At 39.4% G+C, this 14,349-nt stretch overlaps 3 protein-coding genes across 3 annotated transcripts; all 3 read left to right on the forward strand.

The window, feature by feature from the left end:
- The first annotated feature begins 461 nt into the window (after window positions 1-461).
- Window positions 462-2,068, forward strand: LOC145657056 (ferritin, middle subunit-like). Its single transcript, XM_081711482.1, has 4 exons — window positions 462-703; window positions 1,141-1,287; window positions 1,381-1,506; window positions 1,706-2,068. Exons 1-4 carry the CDS (start codon window positions 599-601, stop codon window positions 1,859-1,861), a joined length of 534 nt encoding a protein of 177 aa, XP_081567608.1. The 5' UTR covers window positions 462-598; the 3' UTR covers window positions 1,862-2,068.
- A 3,281-nt stretch (window positions 2,069-5,349) lies between these two features.
- LOC113580251 (ferritin, middle subunit-like) lies at window positions 5,350-7,070 on the forward strand. The gene is made up of 4 exons (XM_027014682.3): window positions 5,350-5,597; window positions 6,193-6,339; window positions 6,446-6,571; window positions 6,727-7,070. The coding sequence occupies exons 1-4, from the start codon at window positions 5,493-5,495 to the stop codon at window positions 6,880-6,882; spliced, it is 534 nt and encodes a 177-aa protein (XP_026870483.1). The 5' UTR covers window positions 5,350-5,492; the 3' UTR covers window positions 6,883-7,070.
- Window positions 7,071-9,231: 2,161 nt separating this feature from the next.
- Window positions 9,232-13,794, forward strand: LOC113580255 (ferritin, middle subunit-like). Its single transcript, XM_027014687.3, has 4 exons — window positions 9,232-9,459; window positions 10,284-10,430; window positions 10,559-10,684; window positions 10,930-13,794. Exons 1-4 carry the CDS (start codon window positions 9,358-9,360, stop codon window positions 11,083-11,085), a joined length of 531 nt encoding a protein of 176 aa, XP_026870488.2. The 5' UTR covers window positions 9,232-9,357; the 3' UTR covers window positions 11,086-13,794.
- The last annotated feature ends 555 nt before the right edge of the window (window positions 13,795-14,349 follow it).

Here is a 14,349-nt window from a genome sequence, read left to right on the forward strand (position 1 = left end):
CCTACAAGCCTTTGTTGATCTGTGAATCATGTTCACATTTTGACCATCAACTTATAAATACTACTGTTTAAGTGTCACTGAATAAAAATCTTTCAAAGGATATTTGCATTTCAATGTGCACTGTTCCAAAAGAGCAGTTTTGCAAGACATATAGGCTTACATATAATGTTTAATGTTGCTTTTCACGAAGACATGTGGGTCTCAGTTTTTATAAAGATTATTTGAGAAACTTTGGAACCAACATTTTGTTCAATTTTTGATCAGTCATTACAAATTAAAGTGTTCGATCAAATACAATTAATTTTTTTAATAATTAATGTGTCATGCTGGTGAGATCACTTTTACCATGACAAGGCAACTTCTCTTGTCGCCTTAGCGCGTCATTAAATTCTTGTGCCTGATTGGCAGTTTACAGCCACCGCACCTTTCCGTAGAGACAATAAATACTGAGACCGAACACATCCATCTCACATCCTTGGGAAGACTTGGGAAGTTCTTGCTTCAACAGTGATTGAACGGAGCTTCTTCTTCGTCTCGCTCTATTATCTTCGATTTTCATTTTTGTATTTTAATAAGAAACAAATAAAAATCAGCTGAAATGGAGACTTCTCAGATTCGTCAGAACTACCACCGCGACTGCGAGGCGGCCATCAACAAGATGATAAACATGGAGCTTTACGCCTCCTACACCTACAGCTCGATGGTGAATAATTAAGAAATGCAAGTGGTTGGTTTGCTAAAATGTATAACTGATATTGCGAAGAAGTGTGTTCCTTCCATTTAGCCTATAAACTGAATACTTTGAAATACAGGTTCACCTACCTAAAACACAAGGAAATTAGGTCGTGTATGTTCATTCACTAACTACACCTTAACTACTTACATTTGTTAGCGCTGTAGCCTGCTTTATCCCCCAGAACTGGTTAAATCGGATTTTATCTCGCATGTTAGTCAGCTGTCACATTTTAGAATGAACTGTAACTGTAAAATATTGTTTTAAGCTCTGGAAAAATTACAAGCCCAAGGAATTAAAAAAAATAAATATAAATAAATTATATATAATATGCCTATGCGACTCCAATCAAGTTCTGAACAGAATACACCTAAAATGTTTAACATAATTGACATCTTGGCCAACAGGGTTTCTACTTCTCTCGCGATGACGTCGCCCTCGAGGGTTTCGCCCATTTCTTCAAGGAGAACAGCCACGAGGAACGTGAGCACGCGGAGAAGTTCATGTCCTTCCAGAACAAGAGGGGCGGCCGCATTTTCCTCCAGGATGTCAAGGTACCGTTGTAATGAGTTTTAACCCCGTAATGGTGACACACAGTTTGACAGCTCGTTGATATGATTAGCGCCATTGTTTGTCTGCCCCATCAGAAACCTGAGCGAGATGAGTGGGGCACCGGACTGGAGGCTATGCAGTGTGCTCTGCAGCTGGAGAAGAAGGTGAACCAGGCTCTGCTGGACCTGCACAAGCTCGGCTCTGAGAAGGCTGACCCTCATGTGAGTCCACGTCCCTACAGCACTTCCTGTTTTTATCGCTCCATATAGAAAACACATTGAGGGCCTGCATACAATAAGCTTTTAATTTAGCTGTAGTTTGGTTTTCACACTGGTGGCTTTGAGGCATTAGGCACTGGTCAGTGTTCAGTTTTTATTTATTTATTTATTTATTCCTTCTTGCTCGGTTTGACTTCCACAGCTGTGTGACTTCCTGGAGTCCGAGTACCTGAATGAGCAGGTGGAGATGATCAAGAAGCTGGGTGACCACATCACCAACCTCAGCAAGATGGACGCTGGCAACAACAGGATGGCCGAGTACCTGTTTGACAAGCACACCCTGGGCAGCAAGAGCTAAATCCAGCTTTGAACAGGGTCTACAGTGTTCAAACTCTACTAAGAAATCAGCTCTTGCTATGTAGTTCATGCAAAACTGAGTGTAAAACTGTCGAATGGAAATCTTGCAGAGGATCACACTGAATATCTGGCTAAGACTACTTTTTCTAAACATGTGCACTAATGAATTTTAACTGAGTCTGGTGAAGAATAAACATTTTGAGCTGGACATGTTGCTTGTCTTGTTTCTTTACAAAAAGGTTTGGGAGGGCTGGTATGTTTTCATGTATAGAGACAGGGTTGTGTGCCTTTTTAAGGTGACTTTAAATCCATAAGGTTCTCACAGGATCTTTCAGGATATTCATGTAAAGGCTCTTCTGACAGGAGGTTAGGTGTGTGGTTGTGTGTGGGTTTTTTTTTTTTACACAAACCAACCTTTTCATATTCCTGAACTTTACTAAACCAACCAGGCCACAGGGAGGCTATTTGAGATTGAATATTGTAAAACGGGCCTGATTAACTCTACACAAAGCTTAAAAATATACCTTTCAAAACCAGAGCATGAAAGCATGAGCCCTTAATTCTCATTTTTTGATGCCATTTTCTTCAGATGTTCTTTTACTATTCATCCTTACTACAGTCCATTTCTGACAATGTAGCATTTGCCCTTGTGATGACCCAGTCTAGGCTCAGTCTGTAACTGAATGGGGGTGTGGGAGAAATGGAAGGGAAAAGGATGAAATATATACACACACTGCCAGAAATGGTGATATTTATGATGTTCACATATGGGTTTCAACTTCATGTAGAACCCTGGCCAAAGCAGAACTAGAACTGCCTGTAATATTGTGCCACACAAACAAAATCACAGCGCTACCTTTACTCCCTAATTTACGTCAGAAACAAGCCCACACTCAGACAAGGGAAACAATGAACCAGAATACCTGGTGGCTGGAATGGAATGGTATCTTGACAACATCGAACAGACAACAACTTACAAAACACTAGCAGACGTGACACAAAACAGCTTCACCCCTGCCTGGAACGCTGTCATATGAGTCCTGAGTGGTGTGAAGCATTTTCTGAGCTGTTATTGCTGACTAAGTGTTCATATAAGCAGAGAAAAGTCTATATATCCACGGAAGCCAGTAACAGAAACAGCAATACAGACAAGAATGTCTCAGAAATGCTTACTGTGGAAATGGCAAGACTTTGCCACTACAAGCAGACCAACGCTGGGTTAAATGGACACCATATATTGAGTCCAACAGTCCATAGGTGAGCATGGGGAATTGTTATGGCGACTGATCATTATTCAGGTGAGGGCGACCCCTGGCGGTGAGGACTGATACTACAACTAAGTGGTTGGGTAAGGACAGACCTGACAAAAACACAAAGAAGCTGCAAATTTGATTTGACTATATTTATTGATGGACTAAATGTATCTAATAAGGTCTATTAAAAATACATACATTTTTGAATGTGTGTGTGCAAACCATTCTCCCAGTAAACAAGCATGGCCAGTCTTAGTGGTCTGAGTGAACGCTGACAGAATGTCTCAGCACATCTCTGACCATGAGGGTACATCTGACACTCTCCAACATCATCATGTCCCTTGCACAGTATACACAACTCTTTGTAACAGTTATTCAGTATTTTAAGTGGGAAGAGGTCATGTAAGAGTTAAACTTATGTAGGCATCTTAAATACATAAATACTGACTAAATGATATATTTCAAAAATGATTGGATATTTGAGGACATTGTTTTTTTACATTAACTAAATGAGTGTTTTGCTATATCCAGCTTTGCAGAACAATTGTTCAACAACATTGTGAGTCATTAATGGTGGCCTCATTCAAGCTTATTTGGTTTGTGCACATGAAAGCTCTACTTACAGATTTAAGCAGTCAAAGTTGTTTACCTTCGCTTACTTTTTTCTTGTCATTTGCCCACTAAAGTTTCCACGGCACAGTTTGTCTTACAGGTGCTGACCCCTTGCTTCGATGCTTGGTCATGACTACTTTTACAAGGCTGTAGAGCACACCTGATCAAGTTTCCTTCATGACACAGCTATTATAAAGTCTGTGCGATATATATGCATGTTTAGTACAGGTTTCAAGGTCTGCCGTCTAAGAAATGACACCTGCTGCACTATTTTGTCTAGCGAATAATTGTTTATTGGCATGTAAATATATTACACATACACAAATGCTAATACATTCATAATAGGTCATAATAAATGCAGACTGAGCAGTTATGTGTTTGGCTTCCCCAACAGAACAAAACTGCTTAATGTTGCTTTTCCATGTAAGGAAAATCATGACCATCAGATAGACAATAGGTTGCCTGGACTTATTAAAACAGCTGAGTCACAGTGCATGCTGAAAACTGCCCCTACAAGCCTTTGTTGACAATATGATATTACACAAACATGAATGCTAATACATTAAAAATTCTAAAGATAAGCATTAATTTAATGAAAAGTAACAAGGCCTTTCTGTGATTTTTCATAGGCTATTGATATAAAGAATAATGTACAGCATAAAACTGCCTTATATTATGTAGTCTATCATATATCTTATGTAATAGTACATCCCATTATAAAGTTCCAAATACCTGTCTTTCATCATGATAAACTCAAACACATTGAAACCCATTAAACACCTACTGAGAAAACAATCACAAATCAACGGAACAGAGACCCACCATCGACATAAGCGATGCCATGGGAGATCAGAAACAAACAGGAAATAATAAAAAGAAGCATTAAACTTTTTTTTTTTTTTTTCGGGGGGGGGGGGGGGGGGGTCACATACACTTACTGCTCTGATAAATTACTTTAAACATAATTTGTATCGGTAGCCACATTTGCACAGTTCTGTGGGTTTTGAAGACACTGAAATAGATCCTCTCTCATTCTGTCATAATAAATGCAGACTGAGCAGTTATTTTGACTGTCTTTGGTTTCCCCAACAGAACAAACTGCTTAATGGTTCTTCTCCATGTAAGGAAGATCATGAACATCAGCTGGACAATAGGTTACCTGGACTTATAAAAACAGCTGAGTCACAGTGCATGCTGAAAATATTTGCACCTACAAGCCTTTGTTGATCTGTGAATCATGTTCACATTTTGACCATCAACTTATAAATAAACTGTTTAAGTGTCACTGAATAAAAATGTCTTTCAAAGGATATTTGCATTTCAATGTGCACTATTCCAAAAGAGTAGTTTTGCAAGACATATAGGCTTACATATTTAAGAGATGATCCATTTTTTAAACTAGATATGATGTTCGTTTACACGGAGTTGAATCAGTCATTACTGTTTGATATTTGACATTTTAAATGAAATTTAAAAAATACAATAAAAATTTTAAGAATCCTCTTTTATCATGACAGGGCACTTTCTCCGGTCGCCTTAATTTTTCATTAAATTCTGGCATCTGATTGGCTGCAAACAGCCGCGTCATCTTGCGGTACAGACAATAAATACTAAGACTGAAGCCACCTGTTGCACAGTCTTGGGAAAACGCACAAGAAGCTTTTGCTTCAACAGCGATTGAACGGAGCTACGTCTTTGTCCTGTGATTTGCTATTTTTGAATTTAGTGTTTGTTTTTTGATAAGAAAAACAACGAACATCTGCTGAAATGGAGACTTCCCAGATTCGTCAGAACTACCACCGCGACTGCGAAGCGGCCATCAACAAGATGATAAACATGGAGCTTTACGCCTCCTACACCTACAGCTCGATGGTGCGTATGAGATGTAAACGGTCGCTTTGCTAGAATATAACTATTGTTAAGAAAGCACTGTCTGTCCAATTAACTAATTTAAAGTACGGATTACATCTTCGTAAAAAGGGGAATGGGTCCTACATAATAGTTTACCAACTACATCTTATTTACTATTTGAGTCTATGACCGTAACATAGTTGGTTAAAAATGGTTCGTCATTAATTGGTAATCATTTGGTTGTTGTCAGTACATATCGGCATCACATCCAGAGCATGAAATACTTTTGAAGGTAATCATTTGGCTTAAGCTCAGCTGAGGAGTGGTAATTCAATTTAAATTAATATTTAGGCAAGCTGCTGGGAAAAATCAGCCATCTCCTGCTGCTGATATTCAGAACACTAACAACGTGTAATTAAAGTACCTTAGTCTACCAGGCACCTCCAGAAGCTCTGGAGCTGGTGTGTGGTGGCTTTTTTTATTTATTTTTTTAAACTTCATATTGGCATCGTCATCTAAACTGGACCAGCAACCTGGAGAATGTAAACACTTTGGTGAGTTTTGATTAGAATCAAACCTGATTGGGCAATAAATTGACACTTATTGTGGCCAACAGGCCTTCTACTTCTCTCGCGATGATGTTGCCCTCGAGGGTTTTGCGCATTTCTTCAAGGAGAACAGCCACGAGGAACGTGAGCACGCGGAGAAGTTCATGTCCTTCCAGAACAAGAGGGGCGGCCGCATTTTCCTCCAGGATGTCAAGGTACCTTGTCATTATTAAATATAGTTGTGTATATTTCCCTCAGTCTTCAGCAACAGATATCTGCTTTATTATTTCTAGTATTCCATGTTTGTGGTTGCCCCATCAGAAACCTGAGCGAGATGAGTGGGGCACCGGACTGGAGGCTATGCAGTGTGCTCTGCAGCTGGAGAAGAACGTGAACCAGGCTCTGCTGGACCTGCACAAGCTCGCCACTGAGAAGGCTGACCCTCATGTGAGTCCACATACTCCCAGAGTTTATATTGTTCCATGTACCAGACACATTGCTGAAAGCCTGTTTTTAAAAGTCTGACTTTTGCTGTGGTTTGGTTCTCATTCACTGCTTTGAGGCACTAGGCATTTGCAGTTTACTTGTGGTGTTCTCTACAGCTGTATGACTTCCTGGAGTCCGAGTACCTGAATGAGCAGGTGGAGATGATCAAGAAGCTGGGTGACCACATCACCAACCTCAGCAAGATGGATGCTGGCAACAACAGAATGGCCGAGTACCTGTTTGACAAGCACACCCTGGGCAGCAAGAGCTAAATCCAGCACCAGGCTTTGACCCAGAGTGTGTTCAGACTCTACTTGGAAATGAACTGTGGTGTTCATGCAAAATTATAGTGTGAAATGGTCCCATTCTCACTTTCTAGCCAAGACCAGCTTCTCTAAATGTGTACAACTTGATTGTGACCATGATGTTAATCTTGAAAATAAATGTTTTCTTCAGCATATGGCTCATCTTGTAAACTGAAAATTGCAGTTTAATGGTGCAAAAGATCTGTGGCAGCTGAGGTGTGTGCTGCCCCTTGAACTTAATAAATCTCTAGCTTCAATAAGCTAGATGCAAGTATTGTGACCTACTTACACTTGAGCAACAGCATGAGGACTAAATCTAAAAGAACTCTAGCAAGTGCTTAAAGAAACCTAGCATAATACCAGAAGATTTTCAGGACAGTCTCCCCAAAAGAAGTTGAGATGGAACACAATGGTTTCAAAAACTAAATTGGTGTGTGTAGTCATTAAACCAACAAATCTAATGGTGGCTTAAGACTTGCACAATAATGTAGTTTGATGGTACATGCAGAGGTTTAATTATCGGAGTACACAATTCTCAGCACATTGTGCATAAATGAACCATTTGGACTTTAGATTTTACTACACAATACAAGTCAATCTATAGTCCAGTCAGTGGGATTGACTGGTATTGGGGAACTGAACAGTGTTTAAAACAAGGAAATGAGCCCTTGTCACAATTGGCTCTCTGCAAAGAGTATGTCTTTTAAGAACTTTTCATGAGGGATGTTGCAGCAAAAGTTTAATTCTGCACAAAATACTTTGGTCTTATTCCCCAATGTCTGTTGAAAACAGACAGTGGGTCACAAAGGGGTCCCTAATCAGTTACAAAACTAAATGTCAAAAGGAAGGATCTAGTTTCTAGCAATAGAAATTTGCAGAATCTTGGATAAGAATATTGTTTTAATTCCAATCATGATTTGACAAAGAACTATCCAATAGAGAATATATATATGGAAGAGAAGAGCATCTAACTAAATTTGATCAGGTTCTCTTGTAGATCTAAGTGGCACAAAAAGAGAAAATGTTTGTCTTCCTGTTTAAATGCTTTTTCCTTCTTAATTTTGTGAAGAGTATTGATGAGGTATATATCATACTTGCCAGTTATATTTAAAGATAGACTTCAATATAACTACCAGCTGTTAACTTCAGTAACTGTTTCTGACAACAGGAGCTGGTGTTAGCTAAATATTCTCTATATGCACATGTACAAAACACCAAATATATTCACATCAATCTAACGATATATTCATATCAAGTACTTGCTAATAAGCAAGGTCAGTCTTCATAACAACTTCACCCCTGCCTGAAATGCTTTAATACAAAACCTGAACTATTTTTAAAAACAGTTAATTTCAAATTCACTCTCAGGGCAGAAATCGCTGACTAAGTGGTCTCTCAGAAAAAACATTAAAATGAAAAGTCAGAAGAAGTGATTGAAGGAACAATAGTGTTTTTGAAAATTCAAAATACAAATAAGCAGCAATTTTGATTTAGCTACATATGTTGAGGGAGGATTTGCCATTTCTAATAAGATATGTTTAAAAAATACATTCATATTTTTGGACACACGAGTACGTGCTATTCTCCCAGTAAACAAGTATGGACAGTCTTAGTGGTCTGAGTAAACGCTGACTCAGAGTGCCTCAGTACATCTCTGAACATGAGAGTTTCCACTGGGTACATCTGACAGTCCCAAACAAAATCATGTCCCTTACATGCTACAGCCCTTTGTAACATGACTATGTAGTAACTATTTATAGGAGTCCATCTGTTTTAGCAAGAAAAAAGCCTTTGAAGACAATTAGCAACAACAAACAACAAACAAACACCCCCCACCCCCCATACCTGTGTTTATGGTGATAGCACATAATGCACCACAAGAAAACTCCTCACGTATGTATTATTATTTTTACTTTTACACCTGACTCAAATGAGTTACACCTGCTGACGTGTTAGGATACTTATCCTATAAGAAATCCCTCCATGAAGACATGTTAAATCATTAAAATGATACAAAAATAATGTTGTTTATTTATTTTAGATACAAAAATTAACGCTGTCGTTAGAGCTTGTATAGGTTCAGTCATTATGATTTGATATTGAAGTTTCACATCAAATAAATAAATAAATAAATAAAACGAATCTTTAATAAGTCCAGTCACACCTCGTTCTGGCTTCAGTATTTTAATACTATAGGGTATCCTCTCATGTGGACCAACATTCTTCAATCTAATTGGCTGTTTGTCATCGCGTCGTTCTGTGTTAGCGCTCATAAATACCGAAGCCAAGCGCGCATATCTCATATCGTGGGAAGGATTCTTGCTTCTACAGTGATTGAACGAAGTCTTTTAGATTTGTTATAGTCGCACTTCGTCATTTTCATCTTAGGTGTGCACTGTGTATTAGTTGCGTAATATATATATATTTTTAAAAATCGCCAAAATGAATTCTCAAATTCGTCAGAACTATCACCGCGACTGCGAGGACGCTATTAACAGGACGATTAACATGAAACTTTATGCGTCCTACACATACACTTCGATGGTGAGTAATTCATAAAACTGAATTACTACTATTGAATTATTAGTAACTCATAAAAATATACATTCTTTGCTGAGGAAAGCTGTTAGTTGCATCGAAGCTACTGTGTTTTCCAGTTAAAATGCATATATTTTTTATTACTGGTGTAACCCACAAACTAGTCCTACTTAGGTGTCATGTTATATCCAAATTATATTCCATCTATAAGAATAACAGACTTTATAAGAGCTGGTTACAATGCTTTGAGTGTGTGTTCAACATACCTGCTAAATTCTCTGGTGGCTTGAGGTTAATTGCAGTTAAATAAAACTTTACCAGAAAAAATAGCACCCTGTAAACCTCTGGCAGTAACTAAAAGTCTCATGCATAACGTAGTACCTAGAAGGTTGGATGGCAAGCCTGTTGAGCCATTCTGTTAGCATAGCAGCAGACCTTTTGTAGTTTACTTTCTCTTCCCAAATGACCTGCATACTTTGTTTGTTTATTTTAGCAATACCAAATGACACCAGAACGCTATTCTGCTCACAAAATCCACAATATACAGGAGACTATGCTCTGCCTGTTAGCAATTATGGATAAATAATTGAGGATAATTTAAAATTAATAAATGAATGCAACATTCTTCCATATGAATTTGGCAACAATTTTATTTGAACTTTACAGACTACAAACAAGAGAGGTTAAAGCCCTGGTCAAAACTCACCTGACCAGGCAATAAGGTATATGTGATGTTAAATTGTAATTATAAATATAACTGAGATCTTGCACAGAATGTGTCTTAAATGCTTAACCAATGCCATTCATCTCTATGCTTCTGTTGCGCACAGGCCTTCTACTTCTCTCGCGATGACATCGCCCTCGAGGGTTTCTCCCATTTCTTCAAGGAGAAGCGCCACGAGGAACGTGAGCACGCGGAGAAGTTGATGTCCTTCCAGAACAAGAGGGGCGGCCAAATTTCCCTTCAGGACGTCAAGGTACGTCATGAACCAACTTAGAATAGTTACTTATCCTTTTGTCTGTGTAATCACACATTTGGTTGGATGTAAAAACTGGATATTTATACACTACTGGAACTGAATTACTCAAAAAAAGTTTCCATCAGAAACCTGAACGTAATGAGTGGGGCACTGGCCTGGAGGCTATGCAGTGTGCTCTGCAGCTGGAGAAGAAGGTGAACCAGGCCCTGCTGGACCTGCACAAGATCACCACCGAGAAGGCTGACCCTCATGTGAGTCTTTATGGGCTTGATGTGCTGAGACACCCTAGTAATGTGCCGATTGCTCAACTGGTGTACACACTGTTTTCTGTGTTGATTTGGCCATTTTGGTTATGGTGCCGGCCTTGTTTCAGTACATTCACATCCATCTAAGATCATAAGTCTCTAAACAACTCTAATATTTAAGAATTTAGTGAATAGGGATCTGGTGAATTTGTGTTGCTGATGGTCAACTGTTTTGTCAATTTGTCCAACAGCTGTGTGACTTCCTGGAGTCCGAGTACCTGAATGAGCAGGTGGAGATGATCAAGAAGTTGGGTGACCACATCACCAACCTCAGCAAGATGGATGCTGGCAACAACAGGATGGCCGAGTACCTGTTTGACAAGCACACCCTGGGCAGCAAGAGCTAAATCCATTGCATTACTTGTTTCATGACATGTATATCAAACATGTTTACAAATTCTATATCTAAATTAAATATACCTCTCATACTTTTAGTTTTGAATTAGAAGTTGGACAGTAGAAACAAGACCCCACATATTTTGTGACCATTAGCCTTGCTTTTTCTCTTCAGTCATTTATCACTTTGTGCAGACAGCTGTTTTCTGAATGTGAACACTAGAATTAAGACAAATTAATCTGATTAAGATCAATCTGATTAATAAACCTTTTGTGGTGGATGGATATCTGATTCAGATTTTTTTTTTTTTTGTACTCACTGCAGCAATTCCAAAACTTCATGCTCTTACATCTCATTGTTTTGCAAGTAACAAGTTCAGATCGAGTCCCTAGTCAAGACAAGTGTGAATTGTTAATGGTAGTAAAAATACTGCAACAATCATGAATGATTTTGAATGAAAATGTGTTTACTTCTTTTTGATCTGAGTGCTGTAATTAAAGCTGATCTTTGGGAGCGTTTCTAGAACTCTCCATCATGGATGGCCCCCTAAAAAAAGTACTATCTGGCAGGAGAACTGAACTAATTGTTAGGTGATACAAGTCGGTTATTTTGACCTTTTAGAAATAAATCATTGTCAAAATTACTGCCTATGTTTTCTTGTGATTGTGATGTGACTTTCAAGTTAATCGGTTAATTAACTATCGATATATATGTATGTCTTTATAACTACAGTCAATGCAGTTCCGGTGGAGCTATGTAGTTGACTGTGCAGAGAGTCCAAACTGTAGCCAGACAAGCTTACAAAGTTTCTTCTGTTTTGGGCATGTGGAGGGACAAGTCCTTGAGTCATGAGGCCCAAGACCTAGTCATGCAAATTGTGGACTTAAGACCAACTAAACTTGGTCTTGAGTCGAATACATGCCACTGAGTCAAGAACACACTTCTGCTGTTTGTTGCAAGAGGCTTATGATGAACACAATGCAGCTTAAATTGAAATGAATGTTCTGTATGCATCTATAATGATTCTTACCTCTGTATAAACTGAATTTTATCTATGAATTATAAAAAAAAGTGGGTAGCTAAAACCCATTCTGTCATCCATGTATGGGTGTGCTCATTTGAAAAGTGGAGTCACTCTGTTTATGTTCGATTTTTGTTATATATAGTGTGTATATATATATTTGGTGAGTGGGGAGTACATCATCCTACTGGTGATCTTTTTCCTTCAAGTTTGGGTCCTGTGTAGAATCTTGGCTGTTCCCAGGACTGCACTCTTCTGGATGGAGATCTTAGATGTTGTTTCTGAGATCTGGTGGAGCCGTTCTCCCAGTTTGGGGGTCACAGGCCCTAGTGCTCTGATTACTACAGGGACCCCTGTTGCCTTCACCCTCCACAACTTTTACAGCGCTTTTCTCAGCCCTTGGTGTTTCTTGAGCTTTTTGTGTTCCTTGTTCTTGATGTTGCTGTCTCTTAGGATTACTACATCCATCACCACGGTCCTCTTCTGCTATTTGTCCATCACTACTATTTTGTCAGTCTCTGGAAGTCCCACAGGACCTTAGTTTGGTCATTCTCAACCACCTTTGGGATTTGTACTGGATTTAGGAAGAAACTTTCCATGCACTGTGAAGAGTTTCCTTGTCTTGATGTCAGTGACTTCTATCTCCTCCTTTGGCCAGCTGATTAAGCCAAAGGGGTATCTGATGACTGGTAGAGCATAGGTGTTGATAGCCCAGATCTTGTTCTTCCCATTCAGACTTCTAAGGACTTGCTTCACTCTTTGCACATATTTGGCTGTAGCTGCTTTCCTTGTAGCTCCTTCATGATTCCCATTTACCCGTTGAATTCCAAGGTACTTGTAGCCACCCTCAATATCTGCTATGTTGCGTTCTGGTAGTACAATTCCCTCAGTTATAGCGTTCCCTCTCCTTGTAACCATCCGACCACACTTATTCAGTATGAATGATATTCTAATGTCATTGCTGTACATCCTGGTGAGACGGATTAGTGATGTCTCATTCACTTCTGGCATACAGTTTGATGTCATCCATGTAGAGGAGGTGGCTGATGATTGCTCCATTTTTTAGCCAGTATTGATATCCACTCTTGGTGTTGATTTCACTGATGGGTGAACCGAGGGGGTTCACTCTGAGACTGTACACTAAGCAGAAGGAAGGGGGCTGAGGACTAGTAAGCATCAGAGCCACTGTCCAGGATGAAACAACCAAGATCCAGGAGTACACCAGCGTGATAGCCCCAAGTGATGAAATGCTTAGTGAGTACCTTTTGGGGGCTATGACACCCAAACAAGGAGAATGGCTACAGCAGATTCCAGGAACATCCATCCACGAGAGTGCAGTCCTGGGAACTGCTAAGATACTCTACAGGGCCGAGCTTGAAGCAAAGAGACTGCCTGGAGGAGGGCTGTCACGGAACGCCCCCCCCCGCCACTGGTCACGTGGTACGGCCTGCCATGTGCAGTGGGATTCACATTGTCTAATTTGTAACCACACCCTCCTTGATAGCACACACCTGCACATGGTTTAGTGTTGTGTGTTTGTATATATTTAAACCCCTGTTGGTGTGTGCATCATTGTTGTTCATGGTTCATGTAACCTTTGTTAACGTTCACGTTGTTTAAGCTAGTTATATGTGTAGTCTTGTTCACCGTTTATGTTATGTGTGAGCGCCACCATTGTCTGCGTTGTATGCTAATAAACATCTGTCTCTGTCAAGGGAGTCTGTGCATTGTGCTCTGCGTCCTGCAGCACTCGGGCTGGTAAAGTCATGGTAAAGTCTAATAAAGAGTCAGAGTCACCCTTACGTGTTCAAAGAAGATTTACAAAAGAGAAGAGGTGAAAGCATCAGGAAAGCAATGAGAGTGCACTCTGCACTGTGAATGAGGTGCACCTTAAAAAGATGTAGAAAAACCTGGATCTAACTGGTTTATCTACTGGTTTATCTACTGGCATGTAGCTTCACTACCAGTAACACTTTTGTTCTATATCAAGGACAAATACCTGCAGACAGCTTCAGGGTGTGATTTTCAAGTTCTGAAAATAAGTTTCTACTTACTGGCACATTTAAACACAATTCACAAACTACGACAGTACATGTTAAAATCAATCTCTACATATTTGACTCATTATATATGAATTTCTTCCACAGCTGTTACAAGGGCAGTGGGGAATTGAGCCATTCTTCCAGTTTGTGGACCACAGCCCCCAAAAAGTGTAGCTTATATAAAAGCAGAGAAAATTTGTAAATATAGCTT

This window comes from Electrophorus electricus, chromosome 3 (assembly GCF_041902795.1).
Source record: "Electrophorus electricus isolate QZ-2024a chromosome 3, ASM4190279v1, whole genome shotgun sequence".
In the NCBI taxonomy this organism is placed as follows: domain Eukaryota; kingdom Metazoa; phylum Chordata; class Actinopteri; order Gymnotiformes; family Gymnotidae; genus Electrophorus; species Electrophorus electricus.

Bases quoted from the DNA above. Each gene is read 5' to 3' on its own strand.
- LOC145657056 (XM_081711482.1), top strand. From the start codon at position 599: ATGGAGACTTCTCAGATTCGTCAGAACTACCACCGCGACTGCGAGGCG. The intron at 1,288-1,380 runs GTACCGTTGTAA...CTGCCCCATCAG, and splicing joins TTTTCCTCCAGGATGTCAAG to AAACCTGAGCGAGATGAGTG. The intron at 1,507-1,705 runs GTGAGTCCACGT...TGACTTCCACAG, and splicing joins CTGAGAAGGCTGACCCTCAT to CTGTGTGACTTCCTGGAGTC.
- LOC113580251 (XM_027014682.3), top strand. From the start codon at position 5,493: ATGGAGACTTCCCAGATTCGTCAGAACTACCACCGCGACTGCGAAGCG. The intron at 5,598-6,192 runs GTGCGTATGAGA...TGTGGCCAACAG, and splicing joins CCTACACCTACAGCTCGATG to GCCTTCTACTTCTCTCGCGA. The intron at 6,572-6,726 runs GTGAGTCCACAT...TGTTCTCTACAG, and splicing joins CTGAGAAGGCTGACCCTCAT to CTGTATGACTTCCTGGAGTC.
- LOC113580255 (XM_027014687.3), top strand. From the start codon at position 9,358: ATGAATTCTCAAATTCGTCAGAACTATCACCGCGACTGCGAGGACGCT. The intron at 9,460-10,283 runs GTGAGTAATTCA...TGTTGCGCACAG, and splicing joins CCTACACATACACTTCGATG to GCCTTCTACTTCTCTCGCGA. The intron at 10,685-10,929 runs GTGAGTCTTTAT...TTTGTCCAACAG, and splicing joins CCGAGAAGGCTGACCCTCAT to CTGTGTGACTTCCTGGAGTC.